The sequence below is a fragment of the Porites lutea genome, chromosome 8, assembly GCF_958299795.1.
Source record: "Porites lutea chromosome 8, jaPorLute2.1, whole genome shotgun sequence".
NCBI classification, from domain to species: Eukaryota; Metazoa; Cnidaria; class Anthozoa; order Scleractinia; family Poritidae; genus Porites; species Porites lutea.
In genome coordinates, this window is record NC_133208.1 from 27,608,546 (window position 1) to 27,626,159 (window position 17,614).

The 17,614-nt window shown below is 40.8% G+C and overlaps 3 protein-coding genes across 4 annotated transcripts in view; all 3 read left to right on the plus strand.

Annotated features, from left to right (window-relative positions):
• The window catches only part of LOC140946119 (vacuolar protein sorting-associated protein 11 homolog), a 90,237-nt gene that overhangs the window by 25,114 nt on the left and 47,509 nt on the right, over positions 1–17,614 (plus strand). For both annotated transcript variants that reach the window (XM_073395196.1, XM_073395197.1), the window contains 5 exons: positions 550–645; positions 1,144–1,203; positions 2,182–2,248; positions 3,168–3,233; positions 3,614–3,776. In XM_073395196.1, coding sequence (XP_073251297.1) covers positions 550–645; positions 1,144–1,203; positions 2,182–2,248; positions 3,168–3,233; positions 3,614–3,703 — 379 coding nt within the window. In that variant the 3' untranslated portion in view covers positions 3,704–3,776. The remainder of the gene's footprint in view (positions 1–549; positions 646–1,143; positions 1,204–2,181; positions 2,249–3,167; positions 3,234–3,613; positions 3,777–17,614) is intronic.
• LOC140946142 (uncharacterized) lies at positions 7,835–10,689 on the plus strand. Its single transcript, XM_073395225.1, has 2 exons — positions 7,835–8,156; positions 9,684–10,689. Exons 1-2 carry the CDS (start codon positions 7,888–7,890, stop codon positions 10,216–10,218), a joined length of 804 nt encoding a protein of 267 aa, XP_073251326.1. The 5' UTR covers positions 7,835–7,887; the 3' UTR covers positions 10,219–10,689.
• LOC140946121 (uncharacterized) lies at positions 11,502–17,281 on the plus strand. Its single transcript, XM_073395198.1, has 3 exons — positions 11,502–11,611; positions 12,948–13,978; positions 15,714–17,281. The coding sequence occupies exons 2-3, from the start codon at positions 12,994–12,996 to the stop codon at positions 16,931–16,933; spliced, it is 2,205 nt and encodes a 734-aa protein (XP_073251299.1). The 5' UTR covers positions 11,502–11,611; positions 12,948–12,993; the 3' UTR covers positions 16,934–17,281.

Sequence of the window (17,614 nt, forward strand, 5' to 3'; positions counted from 1 at the left end):
CACGCCTTTCTTTACTACTTTTAGTCGACTATCTTTAAGGTGGACATCTCACTGACACGTACACGTAGTGTCTGTTGCAAAGGTATCTGTCCTAGATAGAGTTGACTTTATCAAAACATTTTAGTAAGCCTCTGTGTAGTAGGCAGATTTCAACTACGAACTTGTTCTTTTGGACATTTTTCGCTCTCCGTTGATAAGTTGATCTATTTAGTATCATTACCATAGTCTGATGAACACCATTAACGTTTTTTATTACAGTCCAAACCTAGTCAAGATCGATTTTTTTTTGCCTAGTTCCACTTGTAAAATGAGGCAACATCACTCTGTGTGAGAGGATAGGAACGCTTCGGATGGATAGGGATATAACCGACTTGAAATTCCAAAGTTACACCCTTCTCGTTCTTGTATTTGTAGAACAAGAGTTGAAAAATCCTTTTTAAGTGTTGTGATTCACGAACCTGGACAGAACAAAAATTAATGATTTTTTTGAGACACACCCCTAGTAGTGGGTGGGATGTTTTTCTCAATCAGGTCATTTATCGTTTTCAGCGCAAAGATATTTCAAGGTGCAAAATGCAGTGTGTGTTCCCGACCTTTGGATTTGCCAGCAGTGCATTTCCTTTGCCAGCATTCATTCCACCAAATGTAAGTACAACGGGCTTTATTTAAGAACTTATTCATGCTCAGCGTGCGTATATCGAGTTATTGATGCACACGGGAAGTTTAGAAAGCACGAGAGAAGCGTAAGAGTTCGCCGAGTACAACTCCAGCTTCTTGAGTGCTCCCCAGACTACCCGCATGTTTAATTAATCTTTGGAACAGCTTTTCTCCTCTTTCAAAAATGGTGTATAAAATGTTAAGGTGTTGGGCCTTGGGACACATGTGTGCGAAAACAGTCGTCTTAGCGCATTGAACTTGAGATCTCGAAATTGACGGGCCAAAAGCTTAGCCATTTTTAAAGTGATGACATTTTCCCCGCAGCAGTGTGGTTAACTGAAGAAAGTGCGATCAAGCCTGCAAAGATAGCTTTCTAGGTTTTGCCTTTTCTGAAGGTCGTCCACAAAAACGAATGCCATAAGCACCGGCGTGCGTCTCTACACTGTGCCTTCAGAATATTAATATCTGACTTTTTTATTTTGCCAGCTGCTTTGAAGGATATGCTGAATCAGATAACGAATGTCCAATATGCGCTCCTGAAAACAGGTACTTTAAAAATTTTTAATTCTGGGAGTCAGCCCATCGATCCTCATTCCCATGGATATTTAAACCTGGTTAACTATTTGAACTAGCCAAGTGAAATGGTTATCTATGTTCATACAATATTGACAGCAAGGAGGCCAAAAGTGTGACCGCTTTTAATTTATTCACATTGTTTCGTACAGATTTAATCCAATCAGAAGCCAGCTGGAAACTGTCCTCGACTTCTGATTAGATAATATCTGTATGAAAGTATGTGAGTTAATTAAAGGAGGTCACACTTTTGGGCTCTTTGCTGTAAGACTAGATTTAGATTAGTCCAGGGGAATGGTAAATCCCTATTTAAGCCATTATTAAACCAGGTTAAGTAACTCGACTAGTCCAGTGGAGTGGTAATCGTAGATTCAGATTTCGTAGATAAAAAATAAATGTGTGAAAAGGAACCTTTTGTATAATTGGTATAGCTTAAAAGCCATTATACAGGTGAAGATCATTTGCGTCTCACGTCTAGGAGGATTGTAACTCGTGGTGCAGTGCAAGACAACTTTACTAAACGTACTCCAATATACAAGTTCCTGCGTTACCTTGTAGTCAGCAGTATGAGCATTTGACACATGCTCAGGAAGAATCCGTTTTGTCATCTTTTGGTAGTGTGTGGTTCGTGACTTTCAGTCGGCCAGCTTTGATGCTGCACACTACATAACTTCGGCGCTTACAAGAAGCTTTGTCGCGTGATTTGAGTCCTACTCTCCAAGTCTGCTAGCCTGCGAGCAAGGTCTCCAATTATGCTCCTTTCGCGTACGGCTCTCGCGTGACTTCTTGCGACTCCCCCAATTGGAGAGCTTGCTCGCAGGCTACAAGTCTGCCGGCAGTTTAGACTAGTTTGTTTCACGGCCAAGCTTCCACAAATGTTTTTTCTTTGTTTGTTTTTAAACGTATTCGTCGAGTCTTCTTCCATATTGACCTTTGTTGTTCACTTGACAGGAAAGTACTTGATATTATACGACAACAAGAGCAGGCTAAAGATATTCACGAGCAATTTCACCATCAGGTAACCAAAAACAGTCGTTTTGTTTTAGAGTCGTTTCGCTTCTTATCAATGTCGAGTCATCGTAGACTCATGTCGTTACAACTCGTGGAGGTCTCTCAGCCACATCTTAATGCCAATCCAATGGTGAAGTGGTGTCTCGAGCGTTTTCTTAGCCGGTTCCAGACGTTCAGATGGTAGAGCGCGGCGGTAAGTGGGGAGCGAGTTAAGTTGTAAACCGCGAAAACGGGGGGAGGGGCTCCCCCTTTCCCCCTCTAGTCTCCCCTCGTTTTTTTTTTTTTCTTCGTGAATTTTTATCCTGCGCTCTACTATCTGAACGCTTGGAACATGCTAGCATTTTCTCAACAAACCATTTCAGAGTTCCAAAAACTCCCACTTTCAACACAAGGCTTCATGCAAAACAAGTTTTATTTGCATGAGAATAAAAAAAAAGTCATTTTCATATCGATGGTTACGCACTTAACCTCGCTTTGAAGCAGAGGCTTGGGTTAACTCAGAAACGACGTATTGTTTGACCAATTAAAACGGTCGTCGAGAATTCAGTACAACAATCAGAACTTGAAGGAACTCTGACTTGTACCGGCGCCAAGCGCGGGAAAGCGCACGCGACCAAGTCGCTATTATTTTTGCTTTTCACTTTTCATAGGTCGAGAGATTTCAACCAATCCACAGTTTTAAGACACGGATCTGAAGCAGACGTCGAATTTTTTTTCTTGACGGTCGTGTGATGTAACGCGATATTTAGAGGACGCAACAATTCTCGCAGCGAGGTCTGACTTGGATTTAGAAGCCATTTTCGTAGGGAATTAGTGGGACATTTTCTGATCATCGTTTGAACAAACAGCATCTCAATAATCACCATGTTTTGTTGGATGTTGTACCGTAGGATGTTGGTATCAATTAATTGTGGCTTAATTTGCAGCTTGAAAGAGCGCGAGATGGATTTTCTGTTGTCGCAGAATACTATGGTCGCGGAGTTTTTAACAAGGTTTGTCTAAATGCTGATGATTACATGCAAATCAATTTTTCTGTGGAGTAACAAATCATCAAGTGAAGAATTTCTTTTTGTAACCATGGTTCTAAAGTGTTTCGTATGACCTTGAACCGCTGTCGGTATTGGTCGGCAAAGGTCTCCCTGGCGCTACACAGAAAAGACACGTATTTTAACGCCTTTTGAAGTGTAGTCAGGTTCATTGTGTTTGAACCCGAGTAGGGAATTCAGTTATCCATAGGTAGCAGTCTTTTTCTCTTGCAAACGTCTTTAATGCAGCGAAATTTTCCACATTAGCCTCGGCTGCGAGCTAGTTCCAGCTCTCCACTAAAAATACAAACATTGTTTATCGCATTTCTCATTTTTCTCTTTCCCAGGTAACACTTGTAACCGACCACTCCGCCTCGCGGGGCCGTTTGTCCCAAGAAGCTGCTGTTGACCAGCGTGAAAGGCTCTTGGATAGCTAGCGGCGGATAGAGATACAAAGGGCAAACTATGAAAATTCAGTAATTCATTCTTCGTGGCTAGTTCGAGCCAGTACCTGGTAATCCATCCGCGAAAGGAATGTAGTATTTGCAATCATTTATATTGTTTATATGGCTTCACTTTTTCCAAATGTTCATTAAATACAGAGTACCTCGGTGAATTTCTGATACGATACAAGAAGTGCTTGAATACATTCAGTTGCAAATTGGTTTTCATGTGTTATTGCTGTCTTGATCAGCAATTTACATACTGGGACATTTATCACCATGTGTTACGCCGCAAAATGTAACAATTGACGCAAAATGTAACATTAACGCGAAATGTAACAACTTTTGACGCGAAATGTAACATTAACCTGAAATGTAACAACTTTTGACGCAAAATGTAACAACTTCTTAACGCGAAATGTAACAACTTTTTGACGCAAAATGAAACAATATTTTTAACGCGAAATGTAACAAGCAAAATGTTACAGCCTTGAAATAACTGAGAGACTTGGACATGAGCCTTGTAGATAAAGTGTAAATTGTCTGGTGGTTACAAAAACAGTTTATTTATAAAGTTTTCTTATAATGTCAAATAAACTTACAAAAGGTAGTAAAACAGGTGATAAAGTTACAAGTCATGTATAACCTTGGAATAGCAGTATGGACAATAACAACAACGCTAACTTATTAAACATAACGTATGGAAAATATCCCAAGCTATGTGAAAAGAATATGACTAGAAATGTGAACAATAACACCGCAGGAAACACGCACCAATCAGCAATTGAAATGCAAGTTAAAAGTAAAAGTTAAGAAAGGTAATCTTTCAAAAGAAAATTTTGAACGTAGTCAATAAGATAGATATGAAATTTCTCATTTCTTACCGGACTTCCAGTAAATGTGAGTAATTTCATACCATCCCAGTCCTGCTGCCTTAAAACTTAACTATGCCAACGCCCATTTAACACTGTTGATTATCTCACGCAGTCGGATGACTCCTCCGCGACACTTTCCTTTTAGGGAAAAGGGGGGAAGGAGGGTAAAAACAGACAGCGTCGGATAAAAACAGAAAGCGTCTTCACTCGATGAAAGTGTGAAAGGAATGATCAGTAATAGATACTCGCCTCGATTTCATACGGGCTCAACTCCCTAAAAATGTACCATCCTAACCCATGTAATACGTCCTGGATGTTGTATTGCCAACTTTCTTTTCAGCGTCACACACATGTACAGAAAGATATACTAATCAACAATTCGTTCGACTGTTTCAGAATTTAGTTATTATTATCGAAAAACGTTTTGTAAGTTTATTTGACATTATAAGAAAACTTTATAAATAAACTGTTTTTGTAACCACCAGACAACAAATGATTTACACTTTATCTACAAGGCTCATGTCCAAGTCTCTCAGTTATTTCAAAGGTGTTACATTTTGCTTGTTACATTTCGCGTTAAAAATATTGTTTCATTGTGCGTCAAAAAGTTGTTACATTTGGCGTTAAAAAGTTGTTACATTTTGCGTCAAAAGTTGTTACTTTTCAGGTTAATGTTACATTTCGCGTTAATGTTACATTTTGCGTCAATTGTTACATTTTGCGGCGTAACACCATGTGTTACTGCTGTTTTGATCAGTAATTTACCTACTGGGACATTTATCATACTAGCATGATCGTCTCTCTCTCTTTTTTTTTGGAATGTTTAAGTCCTAAAAAAAAAATAAATTTGTGGCTGCTTAACGTGAAATGACATTAACACATCATAATCTTTCAAAAAATTATCAGTACGTACTTATTTAGTAAGATTTGTTTTTATTACAAGATTTAACATTTTGTACTAAATTTGCAATTAAACATAGACACGTTAACGTTGAATGAGGTATTTTGAAAGTAGAGTTATTTAATAAAATGATGAAACACTTCATATCCCGTCGTGGTCGATATTCCTCCAAATCACTACAACACCTCACGCTATTATCGATGTGGGCGCCTTTCTGGGAATTTACCGATAATATTAACGATATCTTTGGAAGAGAGACTTTATATCATAGAGTATATACTAATGGCGGGTCAGCCTCACCTTGTCAGACCTCCTGTCTTTAATCCTTGCCAATTCACTTCGCGTTGGTAGTTTCCGTACGGAATTTTCGTAGTGTCATCGAATTAAATAGTTGTTTTAAAGGGGCTCTGTCACGAGGATATTGCTGCAGTGTTTTTTGGTCAATTCTTTGCTTAAGTTATTCCTTAGTGCCTTTATTCACGCTGTACATCAGAAAGATCCGCTTTAGCCGTCGTTTTGGTGAGTAGAATACAGTCCTATTTTTAGGGGCTTAATGTGGCTCCCCTAATCAGGCCCAAAACAGTCCAATTACCGGGGCTGATTTGGACCCAAGAAATGGAATAGGCTTTTGTTGGGCCTTTTTTGGCTTAAATTGTTCACAAATCGCTCAGGAAAGGTTGAATAGGCTCTTTGCGTGACTTGATCACGAGATCAACATTCGGTAAACACGAAAACAGTTCAATTTTGTTAAACCAAGCTCAAAGAGCATATTAAAATTAGTTACCCTTAGAATTTTCAGCCGTGTATCTCAAAAGTAGCGATTGCAACGGCCGCCGATAGTAGGAAGCATTTGTATGAGAAAAACAACTTTTGCCATCCAGTCACCCCTGCATGGTTTTCCATACAAATCTCTGTAATTTCGAAATTTTCAAAACCGTCATGAAATATTTCCTTAAGCAAGACTCAAGTATCCATTTAATTCTCTTAAATGCGTCAGGGAAAGATTTATTATAAGAACTTATAACGACAGTTTAAAAATTTTAGAATTTACCGTACGAGGATTTGTGTACTTCACATTTATTCCTGCTTCTTGATATTCCTCAAAATGGGCAGCTGATTGTTTAGAAGAGATTAATTGATAGATTTATTTATTCATAAGAGGATAAAGCTTTTTCCTCTCTTGATTTAACGTATTAACGGGTTCGTTTTCGATGATTTTACATTTTTGTAATTTCTAACTTGAAATTTAAAAAAAGCATAAACTAATTTGTATCATAGACCAGCGAGGCTTTATTAAGCTTTTCGACGAGCGTATGATTTTTAAACAATTCCAAAGAAAGAAGGCCACGAAACTTTATACTGGCTTATGCGTCTTTCTGGTGACGTTCTGTCATTGTCCAGAAAACAGGAAGTTATTCAGCACCAAATCGTCGCGTCTTGACTAAAATTTACCTCAACTTAACTGTGTAGCTCTTACTCAGTGTTTTCAGAATTTATGTTGGGTGTGTAGCATACATTTTTGAGTGCATGTGTTTTTGCGTATCGCTTCCCTTCGTTCAATTTGGCAAACACGGAATTTTGGAATTTAAAATATCTTTGAATTGGTGTGATTAGATCATAATTTAGTGTATGAAGTGTTTTGATTTCACAATAAGGTTTGAGTAATTAGTTTCTTAAATACACAGGAAGTTAAACAAAAGATAAAAGATAACCAAAAAGTCAAAAATGCTTAGCTCATCCTGTGTGTGCAGCACGTTTCACGGGAACTTTTATGAACATCTTATGAAAACTTATTTATTTTCATCGACTTTTAACATAACATTTTTCTTGATTGTAAACAAGAGATTTATATTATCTGATATGGAATCTGTTTTAAAATGTTCATAGAAACAGGGCTACCTTGGATATTGAACAAGTTCAACAAAAGGATAAAATTTTTCCCTTTGAAAATTCTACTTAGGCAATGATTAAAATTCAGTCCTGAGAAACTATTCAATAAGATTTGCCCGAGTGATTCCAGGTGGATGTGATTTTTCTCGATTTTCGCTGTGTAAATTTAATTTTAAACGACGTAAAGGGAGCAAATACGAGCGGCAAATTGTTATTAATTTTTTTGGTTATTTATTATTATCATTATTATATTTTTTTGTTTCAGCATCGAGTTTACGAAACTGCAGCAGTATCAACAGTTAACGATATTAGAAGTCAGATCATTGGAATTAACATAAGGAAAGTAAATACAGTAAATGAACCAAAAAAAAGACAATTAGTGATTATAATCTGACAGTCGTTACCAAAAGCTTAACAAAATCCCAATATTTCCTGTTCGGTGTGCACATAAATCTCAACTCTCCGTAGTGAACACATACAACTTTGTGAAACGCAGTTCGAGACCTGTGGAGATGAATCACCCAACCATATTCATCACTTTCATCTTTGCACTTTTCTTGTCGTATTCTACAGCGGACGAGGAAGCTCTTCAATTAAAGACTTCCTCCGAGGACGAGGTAAGAGGCTGCTACAAGCACAATCAGACCTTGGCAGTTTGCTTTGATGTGAAGAAAGGCTCCATAAAGATACAGAAGTCCTCGGGGGAAGGAATTGTCTACTACCAAGAGCTTGGACCAGAAATGTTCCTCTATCAAGTCTTAGATAAGGCTTTTATTACCGGGTAAATATTTCCTATAAGTAGCAAGTTGTATATAATCATGCGGTTCAAAATTCTTTTAGAGTTTTAGCCCACCTGCCAAAATCTGAGATCTAGAAATATTAGTACAAAATTTTGCCTCGCCTTCAAAAATCTTTCAAAACCGGATGTGATAGTATTCTGCCGAAAAGTTTCCGCATAGCATTTTGTCCACAAGGATTCAGAAGTTAAAACCACTTTGTACATCCTTTCAGCTTGAGCAGTTTAACAAGTAAGTAGCTGGGAAAGTAACCTCACTCAGTAACTTTTATTTAACGTGCTCCCACCATCCACAGACTTCAGACTCGAGTAACAACCCATCCCTAGAAAGGCGTAATAGACAATCCACGGGCACCCAACGTCAATTTTTGGAAAATATCTGTTCGGAAGGCGATTTGAGATCTGGAATTTTCGGAACATTGTTGTAAAATTTCTTGCTTGCTGCCTCTCTTAGGATTTTCGAACATCTAATAAATGGTATAATTGCCCATTTTTAACAGATTATTACCCTAAAAAGGTCACCTAGAATTTTCGGGAGCTAGGTTTTCATCCCTATAATTTTCGGATCACTAGACTTTCAGCTAGGAAATCCGAACAGATGAAACATTTTTAGGGGATAAAAATATACCTATATCTGCCGTTTAAATACTGAAGTACGTTTAACAATGCTATGTTTAAGTGGTTTTGAACTACATTCTCGTTGGGTGCCCCAGACAGTCCGCCCTCCATTTGTGATGTGGTCGCTCCAAGAAAATTTTAGTGCTGTGCGAAGCATCCGTTTGCTTTTCGATGGTGCCTGCTATGAAAACAAACTACAGTCGACTCCCGTTAACTCGAACCTTTAAGGGAAATCGAAAAAGGTTCGAGTTATCGGGAGTTGAGTTATCGGGAGCTCGAAGAAAATAGCCGGAAGTAAGGTAACAAACAGTTTTTACTGTACAGTGAACATTTTAATCACATCTTATTGCAGAAATGTTAAGTGAAAATTGAAAGATGCTTTTAGGTAAAAATCACAACGTAACATGTGCTAACGAAACATAGCCTAAATAACTCTAAATAGAGCATGCGTTTTACTGTTTTGAGAAGTAAAGCTGTTCACGTTAGATTTGTGACAAACATCAGCCTCCACTAGTAAACTATATGTCTACAACTCGTCAATAGGACTTCAAAATTCAATGTTTCGGACGCCATTACACGGTTTTTTCCCGACTGTTTAAGCGCTCAAACCATGGTTCGAGTTAGCGGGAGGTTCGAGTTATCGAGGATTCGAGTTACCGAGGGTAAAATTACGGTAAAAGTATGAAGGAAATCCGGGGAAAATCGTTTTTGGTTCGAGTTAGCGCGAGGTTCGAGTTAGCGAGGGTTCGAGTTATCGGGATTCAACTGTATAGCGTTAGAGATTAGAGAAAAAAACGGGAATGCTGGATCAGGATACCCCCCCCTCCCCCCCCCCTCTCCCCTCCCCTTCAAGACCCTGCTTTACTTATTTCTCTATGAACTTGTGTCTCTCAGTCGTGGCGCTTCGATGATTTACGTACCAGATGACGTTCCACGCACGCCAGAAGCTTTGCGAGCCTTTTCCAATGACATACAAGTTGACGATGAATACGAATCTCCGGAAAGCGTCTATCAAGCAGCCCTTCGGGAGCTTCACCGTATGCCAGAATTGCGGCTGCTAGAGCGAGTGTCATCCGCGTTGGCGGACAACACGACGCGCCTGAAGATCCTTGAGCCTTTCCATGGCCTGTGCCTGAACCTCCTCAAGGCCGCAGATGTAGAGATTCCGGATGAACTCAGAGCTGAGCCTGACCAAAATGACCGTGACAAGCGCTGCTCAAGACCGACGGCGAATAACTGTCGTGGAATGTGTGGTCCCGGATGCTCTTGTTGGAAGTGGTATTGCGGCGACTGCTGCTGGCATAGAGGCTGCTACGAACATGATTTGTGTTGTAAAAAGAGTAGATTCAGTTCATATTGCCTTACGCCCCCGGGATGCAGTAGTTTCTCCGGTTACCCTAAATGCCTTCGTAGCTCCGGGTGGAAGTGAGGTCTTCTTGGATAATGAGTGAAACGCCATCCAACATACGAGTTATACACTAGCCTGTTCCAGGGGTTCAGAGAGTGGAGTGTGGCGCGAAGTCAGACTGGGGAAAAATTTACGGAGAGGGAAAGGAAAAGAGAGGGAGAGGGGAGGGAGAGGGAGAGGTGGTTCCTTTGCCTTCACTCCCTACCCCCCCCCCCCCCTTCCCCCTCTTTCTCTCATCCCTCTCTTCGCGCTGTCCGGACCCACAATCTGAACGCCTGGAACAGGCTAGTTAAGCAAAAACTGACACACGAGAACTCTAGTAACATTCCACTGACTTACACGTACATACGGATAGGTACATACGGGTAACCAACGGATACATATGAATACAGACGAGTACCAGAAGTACAGAAGCTAAGTTTTATCATCGATTATCTGTAAACCTGTAGCCAATCAAGCTCACTAAATTTAATAAAGGAATGGCGAAAAATAGTCTTTAGTCAAATGTCACGTGATATTCAACACCCATAATTTATAGCTCCATCGCGGGACGAGATTAGTTGTCAACAGCCCTTTGAATGTTGAGTTGAATCTCATTGACACATATCAGGATATGTTCAGTTGCTTTGCCCCTTCATTCCCTGATCGATGTTAGTTGGTCTGATATGTCGCTAACACTGTAACAATTTTAGGGCCCGTTAAAAAGAATGCATTTCCTGATTATATCCTTTCTTTCAAGTTGGATTACATGGATAAAAATAAAGTCGTTTTTTGGAAAAGAGAATATAGTTCAGATCATAACGCAAACCTGGCGGAAACGTTCTGTCATGCACAGGGTTTCCATGGTTTCTGATTACTTTGGAGAAACCCTGGTAACGAGGTCGCTCTCATCCTCTCAGTGTTGGTGTTGCATATAGGAGGTTATGTAAAGAGAATTCAGCTTCGTTGATGCTTTTCCGGTTAAACAGAACAAAGGTTAATAAAAGGTCCGGCATTTATCAGTGACGTCCTAGCCTGCGTAGCAAGCGTTTCCAATTGAGTTATTGCGCAAAAAGTTGGAGCGAGAACACTTCATTCCTCTTTTTTGCACTTGTCCCAACTTTCTCGACGAACTCGCGCTAAAACGCTTGCTGGGCAGGCTAGTGACGTCCCGGAAGTTGAGGTCTCGAACAGGAGCTTTGTTCCTTTGTTCCCCATTGCAATACGCATCACTTCCGGTTATTAGCAGAACGTGACTTCCGTGACGTGTTGTAGGCCACACGTTCAGTGGCCTCCTCACATAGTCCTCATATCTGCGGCCAAGTAGCTGGACCAAAGTGAATGACTTCGCTTAAGTGGTAAATGCCTCGAGTTAGAACTGACATTTAAAATAATGTGAGGACACTGACTGTTCTTACAGCACTATTACAACAAGGTAAGTTGGTCATGTTCCATTCTGACAGCTAGATCTATTATAACTGGCTGCGTTGATTTCCCAGCCTGGTATACGTAGTGAACGTAGCGCTATCACATGTCCTGCTTTTGGTCGCTCTTGGAAGCCTCCGTCGATTGTCTTTAGTGTGTCTTACTTACCTTTACCGTTAGAATGGTGTAATAGGCTAAACGAAAACAAAATCTGATTGCAAGTAAAAAAATTAATTGAAATTTGAAAAAAAAATGGAGCCGTGTAGACCTGCCCAAGTCAGTTTGAATTTTGTTTGAGACTGTGGGCGGACGAATGTACACAAAATTAAAGATTATCAAAAAAGAGATAAAAGCACAGGTGAGGCTCCAAGTCTTGTCAGAAAAATCATTTGCTAGCTTAAGTTTGCGATTCATATACCTTACTTTTCTCAGTGGAACTTTTCACAAAACTCAGCTAAGAAGGTGTTCGAAATTAGATGCCATGTAATGTACTGAATGGGCAAAAAAAAAAACTGGCTGCAAAAATTATTCGACATTGGATGCCATCTCGTAATATACTGAAAGGCAAAAAACGAAGCCCTCGTGGGAACTTCCAAGAAAGTCTCTCTCAAGAAAGACGTTCTTCGGGCTTCGTCACGCTTTCCTTCCTCACGATCTCGTGTCACAACCCAAATTTCTTGGATGCACTGATACCTATGGTGCTCTGCTGCGCGCTCTTCGCGCGAGCGAGAACTCCGCTAGATGTACTATGTCTGCTTGCCTATCCCTAAAGGTGATGTTACACGGGACGATTCGCAACGCCGGACGACTTTTAGAGCAACACAGCGTAGCAATACTGGACCAATGTTCTAAACATTCGAAACAATGTCGCAACGATGTTGCAACGCTATGTTGCGCTAAAAATCATCGTTGTGAATCGTCTCTTGTAACATCACCTTAAAGATAGCGTCAAATACTGTGATATTTGCCAGTGTAAGTTATTCTGAATTTGGATATGATATTAACCGACTGCAGTTTTCTATAAGGAGTCTTTAAGATTACAACTTTAAGAGTCAGGAATACTGAGAACATTTATCAAAGGGCAAATTGAGTGACTTGGACGTCTTAGCTTATTCTGTTTCAAACGTTTTTGCATCACATTAAAGGAGTTTAATTCTTTTCTTCCGTTTGATAAAAAATTCCATGTTTAATTGTAATCTAAAGGTTTCTTGTAAGAAAAAGGAAATTAGGCCGGGTCGAAAAATACTGAAGAGTTGATTATTTTACAATGCCAATTCGTAGCAATGAAGGTATTTTCTCGCTGCTGTCAGCCCAATGTCAATCAATGTAACTTTTTTCATTTTTAGAGAGAAAAAAAAGAAGCCTTGATTACCGATTTTGTATCCATTTCCCATGCCTCGAGAACGATTTTATCAGAAGTTAGGCCTCGACTTGGTTCAAGCCACTCAAAATGAACTGGATTTTCTACAGCAGGTGGACGAATGTCATTCGCTTTACAAGAACTCGGCTCTAAAAAATGCTATCAGACGATATGAAGTGTTTTGGTTGCCTCTTGCTGCCAGAGAGGGTTATGGGAGCAGATTCCTCGCCGCTCCACTAGATATTGCATGGGTGTGGCACGTTCATATGTTGTCGCCGTATAACTACGAACAAGATTGCCTCAACTGTGTCTCAAAAATAGTCGACCATGTTCCTCTTGGGGACCTTGAACGCAAACGTGGTTTAGAAAAAGCGAGGTACCTATGGGAAAGAGAATACCGAGATGAGCCGTTTGAAGTCGATTTGTCTCAATCACAGATTGTACAGATGGATTGCAACAACTCTAAGATTCAATACGATTTAGAAAGAGCGTGTTACCGCCAGTCCAAATTCTACTATCAAGTATCTTTGCCTCATTACAGAGATGCTAAATTTCTAGAGAAGGCTGTTGAGCGATATGAACACCATGTTATGTTCAACAAACAAAATCCAGAGGTATTTGTCGTTCCATGTTACGATTTCGATCTTATTTGGCACGTGCACCAGCTTCATCCGGTAAACTACAATGAAACAACAAAGCGTTTCCTTGGACAGGTGTTACACCATGATGATTCTGCAACGAGCCGCAGTCCAGGATCTCTGCTGTGTGACTCAGAGGCAAAGACAAGATCACTGTGGAAAGCTGCAGGTTTGCAATTTGCCTTGCCGGGGACCATGTACAGAGGAGATCCTCCGGACCCTCTTCCTCCAAGATCAAGGTGGTCGTACGTTCCACTTGCTCGCCGTGAATATGTAGTGGACATTCTTCAGGTAGAAACATTCAATATGAATAAGAAAACGTTTCTTATTCAATTAGAGGACCCCCAACAAGATGAAATTTTTTCACACAGTTTTCAAGGTAAGCCGTAGCTTAACCCGCCTACAATATTACCAAGAACGAGCGCCATGGCCCTTGTTCAATTCACTCCTTTATGTCTTCCGACTGATATCAACAGATGTTTCTAGCATGCATTTATCCGAACAAACACATCAACTCAAGGCCCAGGGGGTGAAAAATTCAGTGAAACCTGGATAAGCGGTCACCCTTTGGGAATGTCTTAGGGCCTGTTTACATGGAAGTGGGGAACCCCAGGTAGGTGAGGTAACCGGCTTAGGTGGGGTGAAAAAATAACCCTCCTTTACATATAATCTTACAACCCCGCCACCTCGGATGCACATTTTCAAGATTATTGAATGATCGCTAAGCACGTAAACAAGAAAAATGCTGCAAAACCTCGTGTTTTGGCGATTAATGCTCTTCTACACTCACGTGCTGCTCTTGCTGCAACCTTCAGTGCTGTGGCTTTCTATTGCTACCTTTAATAATGATGCAAAGCCACCGCCAAAATGAACTTTGCTCGAATTTGATGTATTCCGAATCCGACCCCTGCTAGGCGGGTTACCCCACCTTGAAACGTTCACATGCAAACTTTGAACCCGGCTGAGAGGGTCACCCGGTCTGGCAGACCGGGCTACCCACCTAGGCGGGTCACCCCAGCTATCACGTAAACGTGATCCAAGTAAAATGAGAGATTATATGGACAGGTGGGTTACCCCACTTAAGCGGGTTGCCTCACCTACCTGGAGTCCCCCATTTCCATGTAAACAGGCCCTTACTGACCGCTTCAGGTTGACCAGAAAATGAAGGAGGTCAAAGAGCGAAATATATATCCCACGACAAATTGACCTCCAGCTGTTTCCACCTCTTCTTGGGCCAAAAGAAAGAACGTTAAACTTGACGCCATACACAGTGCGACCTGTTGCACTAGTATGGCACGTCTTCTGAAAGTGACCGTTTGATAGAGGTGAAGACAATAAAAAATAGATCTAGAGAGATTAAGAGTCACGTTTTCGACAAAAGGAAAACATCAGATTCAAGGTTGAGAATTTCTCAGAATAAAATTTGGAAAAATAAGCCGATAAAAACTGTCCAAAAAAATTCTTATAGATAAAACTGGCGTAAAACTACTTATTTTTGAGTGCGAGTAATAAACAGAAAACGGGTCTTGTGGTACAAATTCACGTTTACCGTTTGGAGTAAATGTGACTCTTATAAGAGTTTAAGCATCACGTATATGGCAAACGGCAAACTTCAGATTCAAGTTAAGAATTTCTCAAAACAGAAAATGAGCAGATAAAAGAAGCTCAAAACAATTCTTATGGATAAAAAAATTGCATGAAACTACTAATATATGTGTTGAAATAATGGAAAGTAAACGTGGAACAAATTCACGTTTGCCGTTAGACGTAAACGTAATACAGAGACATTAAGATCGAGGTTTGCGAGCGCTTGAGATGACGAACATTTTCTGTCCGTTTCGTTTGTTAGCGGTGGTGGATCCAGGGGAGGGGCCCAGGGGGCCCGCCCCCTTACTTTTAGACCGAACTGGGGCCCGAAGGGCCCGCAAAAAAAATTGAGACCGGGCCCCCCCTTATCTCAGGGTCTGGGTAACCGCCTCCTCCCCCCCCTGCCCCTTCCCACTCTCCCCTCCTTTTCTGTGGGTCTGGATCCGTCACTGGTTAGTTATCACCACTCTGGATGTTTTCTCCGTTGAAATAACTCTAAACGTTTTTTTGATTATTTTCCTTTGAAGGTAACCGTGCGGTGAAGAATCTAAACACAAAGCGTTTCAGTGTAGATAATGGCGAAAACCACACACTCACAGCTAAGATATACCGCAAAAAGTTACTTTTGCAAAGTGATTTTATTGCTCAATCCTCCGTGAGTGTGCTAACATTCCTCGATGCTGCTCCAGTCAGCGGGGCGTTAACTGCATCTGTTACAGTTTCCTTCAAAGATGACGATGGTCAGTATATGGCACAGATAACGATGATAATCAGTCCTGCAGCTGTTCAAGAATACAACTTTGAATTTAAAACTGGCACTTTCTATGCTCATAAGCATCCTTCGGAGGTTCTTAATAATCCCCAACTTGTGCTGCCTCCTAAAGATCTGGCAAAACCGATGGTGGTGTGCAGTTCATCTTCAGAACAAATAGTTGACTGGAGAGAAGCTGAGGCGTTCAACTATCGTATCGTCCATTCCAGTTATGGACTGATATCTGCTGTTGAGGTCCTAAATCGGGAACAGCAAGTCGTTGCTTCTGCTCATACCATCAACCAAAGTTTATTGCCTCAGGCAGAAGCCGTGCAAGACGCAAACAAGTGCATAGTCCTGAATCAAACGGAAGGCGAGAGAGCCATGCTTATTCGAGGAGAGAATAAAGACTGGGGCGTGTGTATCGGAAAATGGCAGGAGGAAATTACACCAAAGGATGCGAAAAAATACGTAGTAAATAGGTTCGTTAGCATCAGGTTTTTTAAACTGTTTCGTGAACAAGGTTGGTGCCTTGTGAGAAAATCGGGCGGAATCTTTGTGATTAAAGTGGACTCCAACACGGTGATGAGACTGAACATGACGAACAACAAAGTGTACATTTCTCCACACGCTCAAGCCATTCCGGAGGTTCTGGCTCTTTCACTGTCCATAGCTGTTCTTCATCTGCTCTGTATGCCTTACGTGCCTCAAGAAGGGTTGGAATCAAGTCACGATGACCAGATATCCGTAAGGGATCCGATCATATCGCCCATGTTACTCGCTGCTGGTTTCTATTGTCGTATTGTGCCCACTAATGTGTACATGAACCGCGTACTCGGTAAAGATTCCTGCGCTTCCTGCGGAGGCTACTATGGACTTGCTACTTATGATTTCAATGAAGATCCGGTTCGTGAGTGGAACAAAGGACCGGTAAGCAGAAGGAGGAGCTCGAGTGAAAGTGCTTCAGGAAAAGATGATCAAGAAGAAGAGCTTTAAAACCCAAACCATGGAAGGCGCATTGGAGCCGGTATTAATGAAGAGGCCTCTGATAGCTGTAGAGGTAGTAGTGGAAATGAAAGACAAGAGATGAGACATTTGAAAAGCTCTTCGAGAGAGCATCTTCGAGCTGGTCTCTAGTACGAGGAAAATCTCCAAACGAGAAGACTGGTGACTAGTCAGTTGGTTTTCCTTTCTTTGCAATTACCCTTTGCGTGCGCATGCGCTTTTTATAAACTGAAAGGTAGAGGAAAAGTGCGAGGGGTGATACTTCTTTTTCTTAGGGCGCTTTCCATTTGTCAGACCATTCCCGTCACATTGGGAATTTCACTTTTAATCAAGAGTATCCAACCACAGCAGTGAAATCCTAAATAATTTGTACGAAGGCGATGGTTTTTCAGCAAAATCCGTTTTAAAAAAGCTTATGTCATTGTCAAAAGGACATCTGGCCATGGTTCGGCTGGCCAGTTTTGACGTTTGGAAAGCGCTCTTAGACTTCTCGACACAGGTTCTACTATTTCAGATTTTAGTTTGCGAATTCGCCTATGAACTTGTAACACTGGATTATTTTTGTATGCGTAGCAAATATGCTGTAAAAGTCATCTTAGTCGCTAGAGCAAGCTCAGCGCAAGAGTAACACTCCACAATTAATAACAATAACAGTATCTTTATTATTATTAA

Excerpts from the sequence above, each read along its gene's own strand:
- LOC140946142 (XM_073395225.1), top strand. The coding sequence starts at position 7,888 with ATGAATCACCCAACCATATTCATCACTTTCATCTTTGCACTTTTCTTG. Across the intron at positions 8,157-9,683 it reads GATAAGGCTTTTATTACCGG|TCGTGGCGCTTCGATGATTT; the intron begins GTAAATATTTCC and ends TGTGTCTCTCAG.
- LOC140946121 (XM_073395198.1), top strand. The coding sequence starts at position 12,994 with ATGCCTCGAGAACGATTTTATCAGAAGTTAGGCCTCGACTTGGTTCAA. Across the intron at positions 13,979-15,713 it reads TTTTTCACACAGTTTTCAAG|GTAACCGTGCGGTGAAGAAT; the intron begins GTAAGCCGTAGC and ends TTTCCTTTGAAG.